Below are 18,274 nucleotides of genomic sequence, written 5' to 3'. Positions count from 1 at the left end.
ATAGTTTTCTTTTAGGTAGCAAGTGACTGCCAAACTCACAATCTTCTAATCAGACCACAAGAAGTACAGATAATGAATGCAATATTTGTAGTTGGTGGATAACTAGCAACAATACATGCTCTAAGAGACTGAACAACCCTGCAGTGAAAAGCAAGGCAGCTGTAAATCACACAGACATGGTCTTCACTGGACACTTTTTTCAAAACAGGAATCCTCATAGTAATCAAGGAGTGTCCAAAATAATATGCTTGTACAGTGCATATGCTTGCTTGCCAGTGAATGAGGTATCCGCAATAGCAACAATTCACCCTAAGGAATAACTTTCAAACCATTTCACCAATGAAAATACAGAAAAATATGGGCATTTACAAATGCCTTTGTTTTTCCCCACATTAGCGAAGCAAAATGAAAACATACTTAAGATAAGAACTAGGCTGTTCTTATCCAAATAAAACATTCATAAAAGATTTTGTACTCATTTAAATATTTTCAGACCTATAGCTTCGTCTGAGCTTCCTATCAGTGAAGGTAACAACAGCTCAAGTGATATTGCTAATAATTTTTTTAGGAGATCAACATGTCCTAATGGGATGTGCACTCAATTGATTTAGTTCTATTGCAATCCATTTTAAGAAAACATAAAAGCACAATCAAACTTCGGGCGCTGAAGTTTAAACCATGTGAGCAAACACATCCCAAGAGAACAACGTTTATGGATACTGTCTTTTTGAGATATTTCATTACCTCCAGAGCCTTGGTAGAGGCAGGTGGTCTCTGCAGCTCCAGAGCAAACATTCCTATTCGGAAGGCCAGGTTGTGGTACTCCAGCCGCTCACTCAAGACAGTCAGCAAGAAAGCAGCTTTAGACAAGGTGTTGGTTGCCATCCATGTCTGCTTGCTGGTTGACACCTTGTTCTTTTTGCCCTGTTTGAGGAGGAAATTGTCACAGACACTTTCCTAAACATCCTAAATGACTCTCTTGTCCTCTTATCTTTTGCAGTAATTATGGACAGAGGAAAGAATAAAATACATTTAGATTTTGTTCCTTCTGCTGAGAAATCTCCAATTTCAGTGGTTACCATTGAACATCACTGCCTCCCCTATGTCACCCCAGGACAACACAGTGGAAGAGCTGGCCTGTGGACAAGACACACGTTCCCTGTTGGACTGATGCTGCGCAGGCAGATGTCACACACCCGTCCCTTCCAAGGGAACCCTTCTATACAACAAACACTACTTAGTGTCACTACAACTGAGTTTCCAGAAACTTATGCTTATGTCCAACCCTCTTATCCTGAAACAGCAGAACTACTAACATTTCCAGTGATGTGCACTATGAAATAGGAGACTAAGGTTTTGGAGAGAATCTCAGGAAACAGGGTCACCTGCACAGAGCTGCACTGACATCAAGACTACTGATGGTTGCTGCCATCTCTCTACCTTAGTTGGTGGCTGCTCCACTTTGAGATCTGGAGGGTTGGCCAGTAGGTCCCTGGCAAGCTCTACAGTCAAGCGGCACGCCTCGCTACTGTATCCGTGCGCATACAGTGCCTCTGCACAGGCAAACAGGACCTGCAAGAAGGAACAGATGGTCATGTTCAAACCACATCAGCCCAGCCTGGAGTCAGCCTGCTCAAACCACCTGTCACAAAGACTGCAAGCACAATTCTCAACTAACTTCAGCAGCAGGTATTCTCAGAGTCCTCCTTGCCTAGTCCTTCACCACCACTCCTTGAAGCACTCCCCCAACAAGTCTTTTCTTACATGATTAAGTCCCATCTCTCTCCAAGTGCTATGAGATCAGAGAATAGCTCAAAAAATACTAAACTTCAAATTACCACTGTTTCCATGCATTGCCATTTGGCTGCTTGGTTATATAGGTGCAATCTCTAAGCACATTTAGTGGTTATTACAGGAATAAGACACAGTTTATTTAGACTGCTTCTCCTTTCCAGAGAACTTCTGCTTAAATGGTTGGATTTAAATTTTTTTTCTGAGCATGTCTCAGTCTCATTTTTAATTTCAGATAATTTTTGCCTTTTCCAAGGGTGAGACTAAGTGAAAAGTACACACTGTTTTGTCTACATTTGTAAATCCTGGAGTGTGAGACGGGGCTAACTAAAACTGGGACACACTTGCAGTTAGCACAGAAACAGGGAATCAAGCTTGTGGGAAGCAGACATATGCTGCCACTGCATTAAGCTTGTAGATACCTTATGACACAGTTGGTTATCACAACATTGTAATTAAGCACTTGATTTAACAACATCCTAGGTTAAGTGTGACAGCTATGAGGGTGGTGACACCATGATTTATACAACATATAAAACTGCAAAACAGCATTCTGAACTAGATTCAACTCACCTCCATCCGGTTCTCCTGTTCCAGAGGCTTTATACCAGCAAATATATCCTGCTCCTCTTCAATTCCCCCTTCAGCTTTGTCATCATCTTCCTTGGCTACCTCTTGTGGATTCAGATAGTATACCTGGTAATCATCTTCCTCTTCTCCATCATCCCCTCCCCCTGCTGCACCATTCTCTCCCACTTCTTCAGGCTTCAGACTCACACCACCAGAGTTCTCATCTGCAGAAGGCAAGTCATCATCGCCACTACCCATCTCCCCCACAGGATCCTTGGGGGGTTTCTTGGCCATGGAACTGCTCCTGAGAGTAGGCTCAGGTCCCTCGGAGAAGTACACTCCACCATCCTCCTCAAAGGCATCCCTGTAGCTCCTGCTCAGCGGACTTTCTGTAAAACTGAAGGTATTGCTGGCTTCTGCCCCCAGCGCCAGGCTGCTGTCATCCAGGCTCATCTCCGCCAAGTCTGGCTCCAGAGAGCTGTCCTCGCTGCTCATACGGCGTTTCCCACTATGTTTACTGCTCAAGCCTTTGCTCACTGGCAACTTTGCTTTGCTCACTGCAGTCTTATAGACAGCTTTGTCCCCTTCTGCCGAGAGCCGCCTCAGAACCCTCTGCGGCGTTTCAGAGACGACTTTCCTCTTCCCCGTGAGCTCCTTTGGACGGACGGCTGGCTCCTGGGGAGAGGGCCGCAGCCTGTCCCCGGGCTGCACACACGCTGCCCCGGGCTCCTGGCCGTGCGTCCTGCCAGCCTCACAGGCACTTTCTGCACACTGCAACCGGCAGCTCCTCTGTTGGATGGCCTTCACCCAACAGAATGAGTTCTTCTTGTCAGTGCTGCTATATGTAATCCCAGGAATGGGATAAGCTTCCTCCCAATTGAAGTAACAGGCTTCTACAGCTGGCTTGAAACCTTGGAAGAGCTTCTCCAGTGATTTCTTGTGCTGACCCCTCTTAACGTTATCTATGACTTTCAGCTGCCACTGTCTGAGCTGTGAGCAAAGATCCCTGCGCCTAAGAGAAGAAAGGGGACAGGTTAGGAAGCAGACACAAAAAGCACCTGCAACAAACTACTAATTGACCCACAGAACACTTCCTTCCTTTGGCCAGAAACATCATCTGCTGAATTAAGTTAATGCTATATACAGGCAGCAGTAGTAAGAAGACAGGCTGAAAAAAGCAAAGAGATATATTAACAACTGGGTTGTAGACAGGTTCATGATCCAGAAACAAAACACGAACATCACCAACATGAAAGCACAATACAAACTGGGAGGTTTAAAATAAAACACTGTCTGCCCTGTTTGCTTATCTGCCCTAAATAAGGCGTTAGCAATTTGAGTCTCAGCAATCTCAGATGAGTGAGATGAGTCTCAGAGTCTCAGTTCCATGGGGAACTGCCCTTGGAAACACTCATAAAACAGCTTGCAGCAGCTGTGAAACAGCCCTGTGAATAACTCCAGTTACGATATTCACAAGTACAACCTAAATAGCCGACCCTGGGAAGCACAATGACAGACAGGACCACCTAATCTCCCTTCCAGGCATTTACCTCTTTACCCTAATGGGCCTATATAGAAGCCAACAATTTAATTTAAGCTTTAGCAGGCCATCCTCAGGAGAACGAACTGTTGCAAACCACAGGGACAGCAATAATTGATGTTCAAGTAACTCTGAAGAAGCAGCAAGCTGGCAAGACTACATAGACTCATGATACACAGTTAGTCCCATGGCTCCATATTGCTATGGGAAGAACAAAACAGTTCTGCGTTTTCCAGCTCCAAATCTCACATAGGGCCTATGCACTTAAGCAAAATAGTCTAAACAGAGATCTAATTCAAGAGAAAAAGACATTTCTAGAAATTTCACCAGGTGTCTCAATCAACTGCCATTCTGTTTCTGCCACACATTTCTCATGTATAATCCCAACACTTAAATCCTATCAGATCTCCTAATAAAAGGACAAGAAAACAAAATTAAAATTGAGGTGACCCAATTTAGGTGCAAAGGGTATTGGGACAATAGGGACTAAACGAAATGGACTACTTATATTTGTCCACTCAAGAAATTAATTAACCAGGAAACATACTGGTTAAGAACATTATTTTCAGAAGGAAAAAGGAGCAGGAATACTCGGGAAGGGTAACATAAGGATGAGAATCTGTGAAGTCTCCTTGTGACTCCCTGTAAGGGGCTGGGAAGCACAAGAAGAGGGTCTTTGGAGACTATTCAAACACCAAGAGAATAGGTAATCAAGCAGGAGCATTTCAATTATTCATTAGCTCAAGTAGGAGATCTAAGCAAATCTGAACTGCATCAAATAACTCAAATGTGACTATAGATAGCACAACTTCATACGTTATTAAAATACTTTATGCTTCATACATTATTTAAATGCTTTATGCTTTTTCTGTGTGATTTGATTGATGTTTGTGTTTATTTTAAGCCTCATTCCCTACAGTTTTTGACTTCAACTCCTATACTTAGCTACTTCATATTGTAAACTGTACAAGACAGAAACTGCATCCATTTTAATGTCCCTGATATGCCTTTCATAGGGCATTTTATTAATGTTACACAATTCAGAGAAAGCTAATCCTGTTAACGTGTAATTGTTCTGAAATTACCATGCTGTTTTCCTTTGTTCTGAGAAACTTCTGAGAATTTATAGCACATTAAATTAATCCAATACATTTTATACCCCACACTCTGAAGACAAGATGTACAAAACAAACTATTACGATGTCAACCATAGTATCTCCACAGGAGCTCTCAGTAGCTCCTCTGCTATTCAACTGGTGCTAAATAAAGATGGTGCTAAATAAAGATGGCAGTGACTTACCAGAGCACAATATGGTTTAGAAATCTGCAGAAGCCACACCATTTTTTCTCAGACAATTGAAAACACTGACTGAAAATCATACACTGGTGACACTGTTTACCAACACACTGCAGAGAACAACTCCTTAAGAGCACAGAAAGTAAAAACTGGTTCATCTCGAAATACACAATAGTGAATGACTGGGCTAAACAGAATTCCATGAAACTGCTGAATGGTTAAATATAGAAACCTTTAAAATTAATTGGTAGCTGATGCTATCATTCAAAGAAATGCTCTCCACTGGGACACTAAAATGCAGAATTACCCATATGTAACAAAGGACTCTCAGAAAACAAATTAGTCACACTACTTGATGTTGGTAAAAGTAAGCAGCAATAGCAATTAAAGTAATTACAGTGCTTTGAATGTTACATAGCACATATGTAGTCCAGAAGGACTAATGGTTGAACAGGTATTGAGGTAATGATACAAACACAAGAAATCTACAGGATGAAACTCTTTAGTGTGGTTGAGTATCACAGAAATTAAAGAGAGACAAGAACTGATTCTGGAGCTCACCTCTGAGGACTAATAGTTGGGTCGAGGACAGCCAGCCTCCAAAGAACCACCATCTCATCACACATGCTTGCACAAGCATGAGCAGCTACTTCTGACTGGCCATTGCTGCGTCCCGTGTGCCCGCTGGCACTGCTGTGTGACGCGGATGTTCGCACACTGTACCACCAGCCAGTTATCTGCAGAAGAAAAGGCTCAGTGAAGCTGTGCTGTGGCCAGCATCTCATCCTCTGCTCTCATTTATCTCATAATCCCAAGGAAATGGGATCTGTAGTTAATACCAGGTTTTCATTTGACTCCAAAGTAATTATGACCACTAAAGCAGTATTGGCTTGTGAGAATTAAGGGCCCCAAAATTTCTCTGGTTAGAAGGCACATGCCCAAAGAACAAAACACTCACAAGACATTCATTTCCTAGAGGTCTTCACACTTGGAGAGAAAAAGTAAACAAATGTGATAAATGGAGCATTTCCTTTCCTTTGCTTAAAGTCGAGGTATGGGATGGAGCAATAAGGAAACCTACACCACTATTTATATTACAGACTGAGGTCAAAGTCCTGAACTATCAAAAGAAATAGTTTCTTCTAATATTATTTTGACAAAATAAATGTACTGCTTCAATCCACCAAAAGATATCTTCCGTGAAGATAACAAAAGAATCTGAGACTCTATCACACAACATATATATTTAGTTTTTATCAACATGACAGCTCATACATGACGTGCTTTGTTAAAAAAAAAAAACAACAGAAACAGAACAACTGTAAAATAAATCACCTTGATTGGGAAGAAATCAAATCAAATATGCTGAACAAAAGAACTCAGAGTCTACATATTCATGGTAGAACAACTGAAGCATTTGGGAAATACAGTGTTACCAGGACATCACTAAATCAGAACAAGAGCAAACTGTAACATCCTTTCAGTGTGGAGAAGCACCTGCCTACAACGCACATAGGCTATTAAAATAATAAATAATAAAATAATAATAAAATAATTGTAAAATAATAAAATAATTGTATTCAGCCATGGGTTGTATAGACACAACACACCAGTTACTGGCTCTGCCTGGCTCCTCAAAACATCCCCACACTCCAAGCAAAGAGATACCTGCTCATAGTTGAGGCACTGGTCAGTCAGAATCTCCAGCAAAGGGGCTGCATTGCTATCCCGCCTCTTAAACATCTCCCGCACAATGGAAAGCAAGTTCCAGATTCCTTCAGGTTCTCTCCCTCGCAGGGGACGCAGCAGACAAGCCCACTCAGCAGCAGCTGGGGGCTCAGTGGAAGACAGATACATTGAATTCACATCACTGTACATAAAGCAGAAGAATAAGGAGAAAAAATTAAATCAAGCAGAGTCATACAAAATCCTGAGTATAATCTACATCCAGAAATATATTTGCCCTTCAATGGCACAGACACGAGTAACCTAAAAGACAGAATGCATAAATAGCTAAAGAACACCACACAAGCAAAATATTGTACAAATACAGTCTGCTCTACTGAAATAACACTGCAGAAGCTACACAAAAATACAGTCCAGAAGAGTGACCATGAAACTGAGCATCCTTCAGTCCAAAGCATACAGGCTATATGGTGAATGAATTTACAGATCACATGAACATCACACTTTCCCTTCAATGGGAAACAGCTTACCTGAAAACAACAGGAGTAGGCCCACAGAATTTATGAAGGGTTTTCTTTATGTTGTCACTCAGAGTAGATTCATCTAAGTACCAGGTGCTTTGATCTGATGCAGAAGGTCCAGCAGTGGGATCTTACAAATGAAAAACACATTAACAGTATGCAAGCTTTGAAGATACTTTATGTGCCCAACCACAGAGTACACAGGCAGTGCTACCCAAGTTATTTCACCCATTGCTGAACACCCTATTCAGAATTATCTTTAAATATTACCATAACATTACCTTCAACATTAGCAACATTAAATTAGCAGATTCTTCTCGACCAGAAGGGTAATGCAGCACTAAAATAGGAATGCCCCAACATCTCTGGTAACCAACACTTATGTAAGCTACCCCAAATCCCAGCTAACCCAGTCTAGTGTCGTAAACAGCCCAGTTTTAAGCAGGAACTTGGGAGACATCCCCTCCAATCGACATTCCCAGGAGTCTATACTTAATACCAAATTTTAAAAAACCCACTTTGTTAGAAAGTGCATTGCCTGATACTCTCTTCCTCTGCAAGCACTCTCAGGTGCCCCTTGTTGTGCCATATATACATATAAGTGCCAATACTCATCCCTTTTCCTCTATTTCCATGTGTAATCCAAGCTACCGGGTAACAAACCAGTTTAGAAACCCAAAGCAATGGAATGGAATAATTCTATTCCTATCTGTGATGCAGATTGCTGAAATGAGAAGTATTAAAATTACCTGGGGCTCCACACACTGTGTTGATGGCAGTAGACTGAGAAGATAACAACTCATCTAGCAAGCGCTGAGCTGTTGGAAGAATCTGAAAACATGAAGCAAACTTTGAATATACACAGTATTTTTTATCCTGCTACACCCAGCCAAAGATCATGACTGAAACACTCTGGCAATTTCAAGAGTATGGAATCCAGAGCTACATTTTCAGAAAGGACGAGAGAGGGTGCTAAAGATCACACAACAGCCACCAGCTGTGACACCTCTCTCACAGGCCATGAAAGGCTCACTTTCTGCAGTCACATCCTAAAAAGTAAGCAAAAGCATCACAATTTATTAACTCATCTCTCATTTCTTGAGGAATAGGAGCCTACAGAAAGTAGATACTGCAACTAATTTTGAGAGTTAGGGAAGCCACTGCTGTCAAGGTCGCCATTTTCCTGTACTTTGAAAGATCTTTACTTCTTGTTCCTAAATCATTTGTCTAAAAACCAAGCAAACAGGAGCAGGGGAGCAAACTATAAAATACATGTACACATAATTTTCGGGGTAGACTTTAGCTTATTTACCATACAGTTTGCAAAGGGATTCAGTAGTAGATTAATGCAATTTCAGCACTAAATTGATCATAACTTCTGGACCAGCTCAGAGCATAAGCAGAGAAGGTTCACACTGATTGGAAAATCCTACGTAGTATATCCTTAAAATGCTATTTTTCAAAGAAAAATGCTCAGTTAAAAGATTTTTTTCCCCACACACTAAGTCTGAAAGTGTAGATCCATTTAGCCTTTAGTAAGTATGCACAGAACACGCAAATTGTTAAGCCACATAATTAGGATTAAAATGACTTGCAACAGAATGTCTGATATCCCCCAGCTCTCTCCATACAACAGCTGAGGTAAAAGATCACTCTTACTGTAAAGAAAGGCACATTCAGTACACCTGTCTTTGCAAATAGTACAGATACATCTCAAACGGATGGAAGAAAAAAATGCTTCATACGGATATATTGCATTTCAATCACCTAAAGAAACAAATTCAGCATTGAGCTATTTTGTACTGTTTTCCCACTACTACATATTTTAAGAAAATTCACAAGTCTCGGCAGTGTCACACCTTAAGGCTGAAGTACTAGGGACCTGCAGTTAACCTCCTTCAGTCTTTTTTGCTAAGATATTCATGCTTAATTGGAATAGGAATACTGGGTTCATAAGGGGAAATAGCTCTTGGGCTAGGAACTAGGTAATGAATTCCAGCTGCTTTTCCATGATTTTCCTAGAAAACAGCTTCTACAGAGATTCTGACAAGCATCTAGCTGCATTCCTACAAACCATCATTCTCTTACACATGAAAGTAATTCAGCATTATAATACTGTATCATGTCATTCATAAACTGGAAATAAGAATAAAACAAAATCATGTGTACAGCCCACTCTAATTCTACGTCATTTAGTCAAAATATGGGGTCCCAAGGAATTAGAGTATCTATCTCCACCCAGAAACCTCGAAGACCAAGAATAAGACTGTTGAAAGAATGTGGGGCACACCTTGCCTTTTTAAAGGAACTACACAACATAGGTTAAGACATATCTCCCAATAAACCCCCAATTTTTCCATTGGGCAGCACTCATCAGATTATCTAGAAAAATTGTAATAATTAATTAAGCCAGAAGTCCCTGATGCACAGTTGGTACATATGACCAAAGGAGAAATAAACCCTGCAGAAAGGAGCAGACAGACACAGAATATCTGAAAGCAAACATGCCAACTCACATGCCATTCAGGGAACAACCACTACTACTACTTTCAAAGCCCTGCCCTATTAAGCACCAGACTGTACGATAAAGCTTAGTCTGAGGAGAGAAAAAAAGCTTTGCCTGTTACATAATGCATCAAGCACACACTACTGGCACTCATTTCTCAGCAACAAAAAAGCAGTAATTTTTTATCACTTTCATATCATACAATTCCTCTATTTCCTCTCCTAAGAAGATTAGTATTTCTGCAGGAAATTTACAGGATATTTTAGCAACAGAATATCATAGTATCCTAAGCACAGCACCATAAGATGAATTTTAGGCACATGCTTCCAGTAATCTAACTCCTACTTAACAGGAGTGTGTTACAAATGCACTGCTGAAATGTGACAGATACCCATGCAGGTCAGTTTCTCTTAATCCCCTTTAGCTGAACCAGCATAAAAAAGTTGCCAAGCCCTTGTAATTTTAAAGCAGTCATTTCACAATCACTTGGGAATTCTTGTCTATTTTGTGCAAACATTTTAGGCAGATGATACAAATGACCTGACCCTGAACAACACAGATATTTAAGGAATGAGAGAGCAGACTTAGCCTTTGACTAAAAAAATGTCATGCCTATTAGATTGAATGATTCTTATGAATCATCAAGGAGTCACACTGGGGGGAAGTCAAAAGGTTACCAGTTAGGTGCATTAGAAAGAGCCCACTTAAGGCACATACAATACTTCATCTGGGTAGTTCTCTCCACTTAGCTAACCAAACACACAAAAAAGAAACAAGCTGATTTGGGCTGACCTAAGTTTTCAGCAATCATGAACTGATGTTTGTGTTTGAAGCTTAGCATATATTCATGCTGATATGAATAGCCACCACTCTTCTTTCTCCTTCTGAGACACTTCTAATCTTTCACTTGGCAATAGACAATTGTCAAATAATAGAATAGCAAAACTGAAAAGAGCAAGAACTGAATGCCTTCCCAGCAGCTCACAACTGAACAGCACAACTGGTTATTTTGCAACAAAAGACATCACATAAATTGACCCAGAATAAAGATAACTGCATTTAACAAGTGTCATTCAGATGATGGTCCCCACTTACCTGCTGTGGAAGTTCACTGATTAGGTACTGAGCAAATTTTTGCAACTGGTCTCTTTGTAGCCGAGACAAAGACTCAGAAACAGGTGCTCGTAAGCACACTGCAGATGCCTGAAGAAAGAAAAGGAGACACAAACCTCCATTAATGAAGCTGTGTCCACCAAACTGATGAAGTGTCACAAACACTTGCTATGCTGATGCATACATACCATGCTTGGTCTTGATGGCCAATTATTTTTTCTCTGAAATTATGTAGCATGTTGCAGATAAGATGCAAATAAGCTGTCTAGGCTTTATAAAAACTGGTTTTAAGTGTTTTTTTCAAGGAAACTGATGTAACAGCTGTGCTTAAGATCTGTTGTTGCTGGCAATTGCAGAAATACTGGCAGAGACTTCACAAACAAACCTCTAAAATAGGACATTATCCCTTAAGCTTCTGGCAAATGAACCAGCTCTGTGGGGGACCGTTTCACAGAATCACCACATCTCATTTATCTCTTTAGAGTTTCTTAATTCAGTCTAAAAGTCTCTTTCCATATCTTAGAACAAATTAGAATATAAAAAAACCTCACCACTAGCTTCTTAACCTTTTTCACTCTACATAACAAAAATGTCCCACTTAAAATTTAACCCATACACAGTCAAGAGCAGTTTGATAATAAAGACACTTCTGATATTATTTTGTCTACATAGAGCAATATACCTTCACTTGTAACTTGCTAGTGTCAGCAGTCAGTTTATACAAACACAAAAATACTTTCACTGTCACTTCTCAGGCAGAGAAAGGATTGGAGGCAAAAGAATGATTTTTATCTTACACAGGGTCCAAACTTTGAGTGCAAATAATATAAATGAAAATTTCATTTTTAGCCTCATTCTCCATATCCACCTTTTAAAACTCAAACTAAAAATTCAAAGCAGAAACTGGTTTTTTGCCAGCTGTCCAGTCTTAAATACAGAAAGTATACCAATATTCTGATCATTTCACAAGACTATAAATTTAAGCCAATTACACTTGTCCATTGTGAAATACTAACAAGCTTCAGCAGGTTATTAGAACTTATTAAAGAATCTAGAGTTGATCATAAGCATGTTAGCTGTAAAATGTTCTGTGACAGCAGAAAATCTTCTGTTCTTACCATAATCAAAACTTAATCCTTTGTGCTTCTCAGCTTCCCAAATTCAAATGTATGCAAGACCAAACTCTCAATTGGTTGTATTTCATGTTGATTCTACACATTTTCAACTGAAGTTGGTTAGGACATAAAATGCCTACTTTTTGCTCTATGGAAGGCTACATAGAATTAAAGCAGTCAAATAAAAACATAAACCTGACTGCTTGAAATCTTCAAGTCAAAATGACAGTTACCTCAGTAAGTGTTTAAATGAACTGGTGAACATAAAGGCCAACAGTGTTCAAAATTACTTTCCTCCCGCACTCTGATCAAACAACATAAAGAGTGAGCTTCCAAATCCTGTACTTACAAAGACTTTATTAAAAGAATCTATTCGTGACCTTCCACTCTTTTCAGAGATGAAGAAATAATGAGTGATTTTAGCATTTAAATGAGAAAGGAAGGGGCCAAAAAGCACTCGGTATCTACCCTGAGAAATCTGCACATTACCAAAGGCAGTCTGCAGTTTAGGGCCTCACACAATTCAGCCTGCAGACCGCAACTGCGAGCAGACATCTGCCCAATCTGTAACCAAAAGGAGAGTCAAGAGCCATTTCCCAAAAGAGAGCGTGTGCTGCACAGAACCGCCCCGAGGAGCGCTGGGAGAAGGAGGGGAAGCAGAGCTGCGCTGCACGAGCTGGATGCCTACATTGTGGATGCGGAAGAGGCAGAGCGCCACGACGTGCGCGCACCACTTGGCCCCAGCGCCGCAGGTGCAGCTGCACGACGTGATCCGGCACCGGTCAAACATCACCGCCACGTTGTACGCGCCCTTGGGGGGCACCATCTGCGGGGGCACCACGGTGGCACTCAGATGGAAGCCTGTGGAAATGCACAAGGGCAAAGTTACTCTTCAGGTATTTGGGGAAAAGGTTCAGCCAGCACAGAAATACAGGCGTATGCTATTTAAATACTGAAACAATATGTCTGGCACCAACATCCACATAAGGATGGACGTGCATCTAGAGTCTCCAGTACTTCTTTCTTCCCAACCAACTGTGCCTAAACATTAGCAGAGAAGCATACTGTGTTGCAGGAGACTCCAACATACCATCTTGTAACACATGAATTAATTTCTCTTTTTATTGAATAGAGAAAAGCAGAAGCGGATAAAGTCATCCCTGAAAACGGTCAGGTTTTGTTTACAGGGTCAAAGCTGGACTAGACATACACATTTTAGGCATAACCTCTGTGCTAACTCTGGCAGTAGTGCAGAACGGGCCGGGTGATTTGTTCGGAATTATTTCCAAGTCAGTCAATTTTCACAATTTCACAGTCAACTAAAAAAGGCAGTATTTAACCTGAACACTTTCACTTTGAGGCTCCAGAAACTACCCATTTGTCATCAATTATGCACCTCTTTGCAATATTCTGTTAATATCCATTTTTTATAAATCATGACCTCAGGAAAAAAACCTAAAACCTCTTGCTTAGACTAAAACAATGGAAAGGAGAAATTTTAGGAATAACACTTGAATCTAGCCCCATTAATCAGTGACCATAAACAAATAAATTATGGCAAAGGACTTTAAGAAGGCTTAGCTTCATGTAAACTCCTGAACAGTGCTTATGAGTTGTACTCATAATGCAGCTTCCTCTGGAGATGTTGCTCATCCAGAGGGACACATATAATCAGAAAGGGCCAGCAGCAGCATGGATCTTCTACCTGTCTTAAAGGTGCCTATCAGCAGTTAGTAATCCTCTACAGCAATGAGTATCAGCCTCAGAACCTTTCTGCTAATCTCAAATTCCTTTTTCACAAAGCACAGAAAGCACCAGGGCATCAAAGTCATAACCAAACTTCAGTCCAACAGTCTACCTTAAGTGGAAAAATACGGCTTGGAATAGATAATAGCTTTTCCATCATGAGGACAGTAGTGTGGATTGATAATCTACTTCCACAAGTTTTTATTATAATATCGTGAGATGATAAAAATAATGGCGTTCAGGAGTGTACATGACCTACTAAATTTATTCCATTTAAAATAATGTGCATCATTCTCCTCAAAATATAATCCCCATACCAATACAAATTTGCTCTTACCTTGCTTAACCTTTCTATTTGTCCGGTTCACCACAATTCAAATCCTCTCCCTGATGGGAGTGATTATTTTGATTAGTACACATAAAGCCACCCAAATTCTTCAGCCATTTTATCAATTGGAACAGAACCAAAACAAAGGAAGGCATTCACAGAAAATTACTGCACTGCTTATTACCAGATACAGTTCTAATTTATGTTCCACATTCAGTTAATACAACCCAAACAGTTCAGCTAGTCCTTCTGTTATACCAAAAGCAACTCAGAGCAATGCTCTTTCACATAAGCAAATTGTAGCAATTCTGTTATACTGCAACAGAAGAAATATACAAAAGGTGTTAGAGAAGACTGGATTCCAGCTCAAGCCCCTTCCATGACATTCCTCTTTGTATACGAAGACAGTTAAACGATAATGCAACAAGGGAACAACACTTAAAAAATGAGACAAAATTTAAGGAGCTTAACATGACATATCACAAGCTTCAAATCAATCTGTAGCTTGACAAACATGTCTGACACAATGCTAATTCAAACAGTACTGCCCAGTTAATTCTTCTGCAACACCAATCTTGCTGTACTTAACAATTGTTTGTGGGGTGGCACAGGAAAGTATATGAGGAAAGCAATCTGGATTATAATTAATGGTTTCTTTTACCAGGAAAAATTAAAAGAATCACAGATTCTTTGAGGTTGGAAAAGACCCCTAGGATCATCTACCTAAGCATTAACCTGGCACTGCCACATTCACCACTAAATCATGTTCCCAAGTTCCACATCAAGTCATTGCAACATGGCTTTCTTCATCACTGTTGTGATGTAGCAGCAGTTCTGATGCCCCTACAACAGTAACAGAAAACAGACATCTCTGCTTAGAATTCAGGAACTTTTGGGAAAAAAAAGGGGGAAAACAAGAGCTGAACAAAAGCTTTTACATGGAAGGCATTTTTGGACAGTTGTTTGTCTTAAACCAAGACAGCAGAACCTCTAAAAAGTGGAGACACTATTGAAGGAGAAGCCAAGTTAGAATGCAAACTAAACCTGCTGCTGCCTTCCTCAGTTGTTAAAATGAAACTAAGACTATGATAAAAAAGAAGTCTCTGAAATCTACAACACACCTGTTTAAGAATAGAAATAATGTCTTCAGTGCAACAATGTGGGTATATGACTGCTACAAAGACAATGGAGGGAGAAGGTCTACAAAAGCCAATTCCATGTGTATATACAGTAGAAAGCTGTAAAAAGCTGGGAGTTTGAAATGTAGTGAAGAGGTGCTACTGTTCAGAAATCACAGATATGGATATGCATGCAGACAAAATGACTAAGATTATTTACGGTTAAAAAATAAATCTTAGACTACAAATGGAAATGGGACAAGAAGAGCACAAAGCACAAGTCAAGATTTTTCCTACTGAACACAGTATGACAATGCACTGCTAAATCCCTCTCCAAATCAATTCCCCCCTCAAGGGCTGCTTCCTTTCCTGTGCTTCCTCTCCCATTCGTCAGTGCATGAAACTCAACACTTCAACTACACAACTTAAAATCCTTTGCAGTAGACAACTGAAAATATATTCACCCCTATCTCTGCTGCCCAGCTTCTGGGCTGCTGTCTATGGAGAAAAAAAAAACTAGTAGATACAGTTCCTCTCCTAAGGACAAGGCAATCTTACTATTTAAACAAAGTTTCTTCCTTCCCTTCCACACACATAATCCTTTGGCAGGAATCACAGTTGCTTCTATGTGTACTTGAGAAGTTTTGCCCCCTGTATCACTCCCCATCTCCTCTTTCTCCCTACTCTTCTGCTCCCCCAAACACAGGTTTTGCATTAATATTCCCAGCCTTGTTCACATACATTGCTTTACACCTCCTCACCTTTTTAATGTATTACTGAAACAAGTGCTGACCACAGTCTTTTACTGTCTATCAAATATTTTACTCTTTTCCACAGCCGAAGTCCCAGGAATCACTGAATTTCAGGAAGCTGCTTTTTAACTCATTTTCTCTGCCTCAAACATTTGGCTTCCTGAAGTTTAGCAGGTTCCTTAGAGGCTTCTCTCAGCATTTCAGTCACGACACTGGAAGATTATTAATGACCTCAAAAGTCAGTTTAATCCTATTTAGCAAATTTTCCAAATTCAATGCTGACATTCCAAAATTACTGTCTGGTCCCACTGACACTATGCAAGGTAGTTTTAACTCAATCTCACTTAAGTACAAGGAATCTCTTCACTTCCATTCCAAGAATTTCTCCTATTGCTATTACAGTAGACACTGGCCCAGGCAATATCCTTTCAGAAGCTTTACCCTGTATTCAGGTAACAGTTCAGCAGTCTCTTGCACTTTGCCTATCTCAAATGCCATCTCTTTCTCTTTTCAGTATCCCCAAACCTTTATAGCACATGTCACTTTTATTCACTTTCTGAGGGCTCTTTACCTAAATTTATTCATTTCCCTCATCGCTGAGAGTTAAGTATTCCTGGTTCTAATAACTAAACAGGCCCACAGAAGCTTCTATCCCTCATCACATGAAAATACAAGAAATTTTCTAAACTTCCTTAACATTATACAGTTTTTTATATTATCATTTTTCTTAATAGAACAGGCTTGGTTCCCACATACCAAATAATATTCTGATTCTGAAGCTCACACTTGCAGGAAAAAAATCTGCATGGGATTGACACAGTCCACCTTGACATACTAGTAGTACCTTTATTTCACATAATGCCTTCTGGTCAAACAGCTGCCACTGAAAAAGCTATCTCAATATTCTTCTTTGCTTCAAAGGATTTAATGAAAAAAACAGAATCCAATTCTTGTATAGATAAAATTAGCATCTATAGCCAAAATACATGAAAAGAACAAGACAGTAGTAGAAGCTACAAAAGCTACTGTCCAACAAGAAGGATTTCCATCTGCCAAAATACTACATGAATAACTGTACAATTAATAAAACTCTTTTGTTACAAGAATAAACCTAGCAAACTTCCTCTGTGCCATACAGGTACTTTAGGCATTGGTCATTTGATCAGACAACTAGAAAGTCAAGTTCTCTTTAGCAATGAAGAATTTAAGCATTATGGAGAAAAAAGTATCCTATACAGTGTTTTGGAAAATGCTAAGACACATTAAGGATCAGAACATTTCTGACCTTTCAGTCCATTTCACAGCTGAGCTGGTTGAGGCCAAAATAAAACAGCATTTAGCTTAACACATTACAAAGAATACATTTGGCAGGGAGTTTCAGCTAAGATGCCAGAAAAGCTTGTTTTGAGACACGGTCATTGCACTGCTGTCCCACTGCAGACATGATTTTGGGGCTCTGAAGTATCTGGAGACGTGGAGCTGCACTGTCCTTACCTATCTGGAGAGGGTCTTTGACAGCCCTGACCCGGAAGAGCTGCTCCCCTCGCTGGAACTCATCGGCACTGCCATTCGCCAAGCACGAGTACAACCTGCAAGACACAAACAGAACCTGTCAGGACCATCTGCTTTTGAGAAACTTCACAGTATTATCCTCTTTGCTGACTTTTTCCTCTGGCTTTTGAAAAACCCTTGCTATCTTGAATAAAAAGTCTAGGTCTCTCCTGCCATTTCAACATTACAATTCAACCACAAAAATCATTAGTCTCTTCCTAACTGGGTTTGTGTATAGCCACCAGCAGTTTTAGGAATTTCCACCTAAGCCTCTGAAATACAAATTCATTCATAGTCTAAAATTAAGCCTTCATATAGTATAGTATAGTTCAAGGTCTAATGTTAGCATGCCACAGTAAAAACTCCTTCTAGACTAATTATCTGCATGCTCTTGTGAGGTTTTTTTATATCTGTGTTCGTCAGAATAATGAGCATGTACAACCAGCTGGCTTGCCCTAGCAGGTGATCTTACATCAGTACTTCTGACACTACCTCCCCCAACTGATACCTGAACCTTAGACAAACATATCCAAGAACTTTCAGCAAGATTCTTTCTAAAAGAGTGTAGTATCACTACTTGCAACAAAATTCTGAACGCACAGTTACGTGGGTAGACCTCCTATAATATAAAAGCTTCAGC

At 40.1% G+C, this 18,274-nt stretch overlaps 1 protein-coding gene across 2 annotated transcripts in view; it reads right to left on the bottom strand.

The window, feature by feature from the left end:
• The window catches only part of ZSWIM8 (zinc finger SWIM-type containing 8), a 53,933-nt gene that overhangs the window by 15,646 nt on the left and 20,013 nt on the right, over positions 1 to 18,274 (bottom strand). For both annotated transcript variants that reach the window (XM_054277408.1, XM_054277409.1), the window contains exons 3-12: positions 17,578 to 17,672; positions 12,828 to 13,000; positions 11,007 to 11,114; positions 8,155 to 8,236; positions 7,415 to 7,535; positions 6,867 to 7,068; positions 5,760 to 5,935; positions 2,365 to 3,373; positions 1,441 to 1,572; positions 745 to 924 (exon numbers count right to left, since the gene is read on the bottom strand). In XM_054277408.1, coding sequence (XP_054133383.1) covers positions 745 to 924; positions 1,441 to 1,572; positions 2,365 to 3,373; positions 5,760 to 5,935; positions 6,867 to 7,068; positions 7,415 to 7,535; positions 8,155 to 8,236; positions 11,007 to 11,114; positions 12,828 to 13,000; positions 17,578 to 17,672 — 2,278 coding nt within the window. The remainder of the gene's footprint in view (positions 1 to 744; positions 925 to 1,440; positions 1,573 to 2,364; positions 3,374 to 5,759; positions 5,936 to 6,866; positions 7,069 to 7,414; positions 7,536 to 8,154; positions 8,237 to 11,006; positions 11,115 to 12,827; positions 13,001 to 17,577; positions 17,673 to 18,274) is intronic.

Source organism: Melozone crissalis, unplaced genomic scaffold (genome assembly GCF_028551555.1).
Source record: "Melozone crissalis strain CALT ecotype California unplaced genomic scaffold, PUWL_Pcris_2 ptg000019l_1, whole genome shotgun sequence".
In the NCBI taxonomy this organism is placed as follows: domain Eukaryota; kingdom Metazoa; phylum Chordata; class Aves; order Passeriformes; family Passerellidae; genus Melozone; species Melozone crissalis.
Note: the sequence above shows the minus strand (reverse complement) of the source record. Positions and strands in the feature narration are given on the sequence as shown.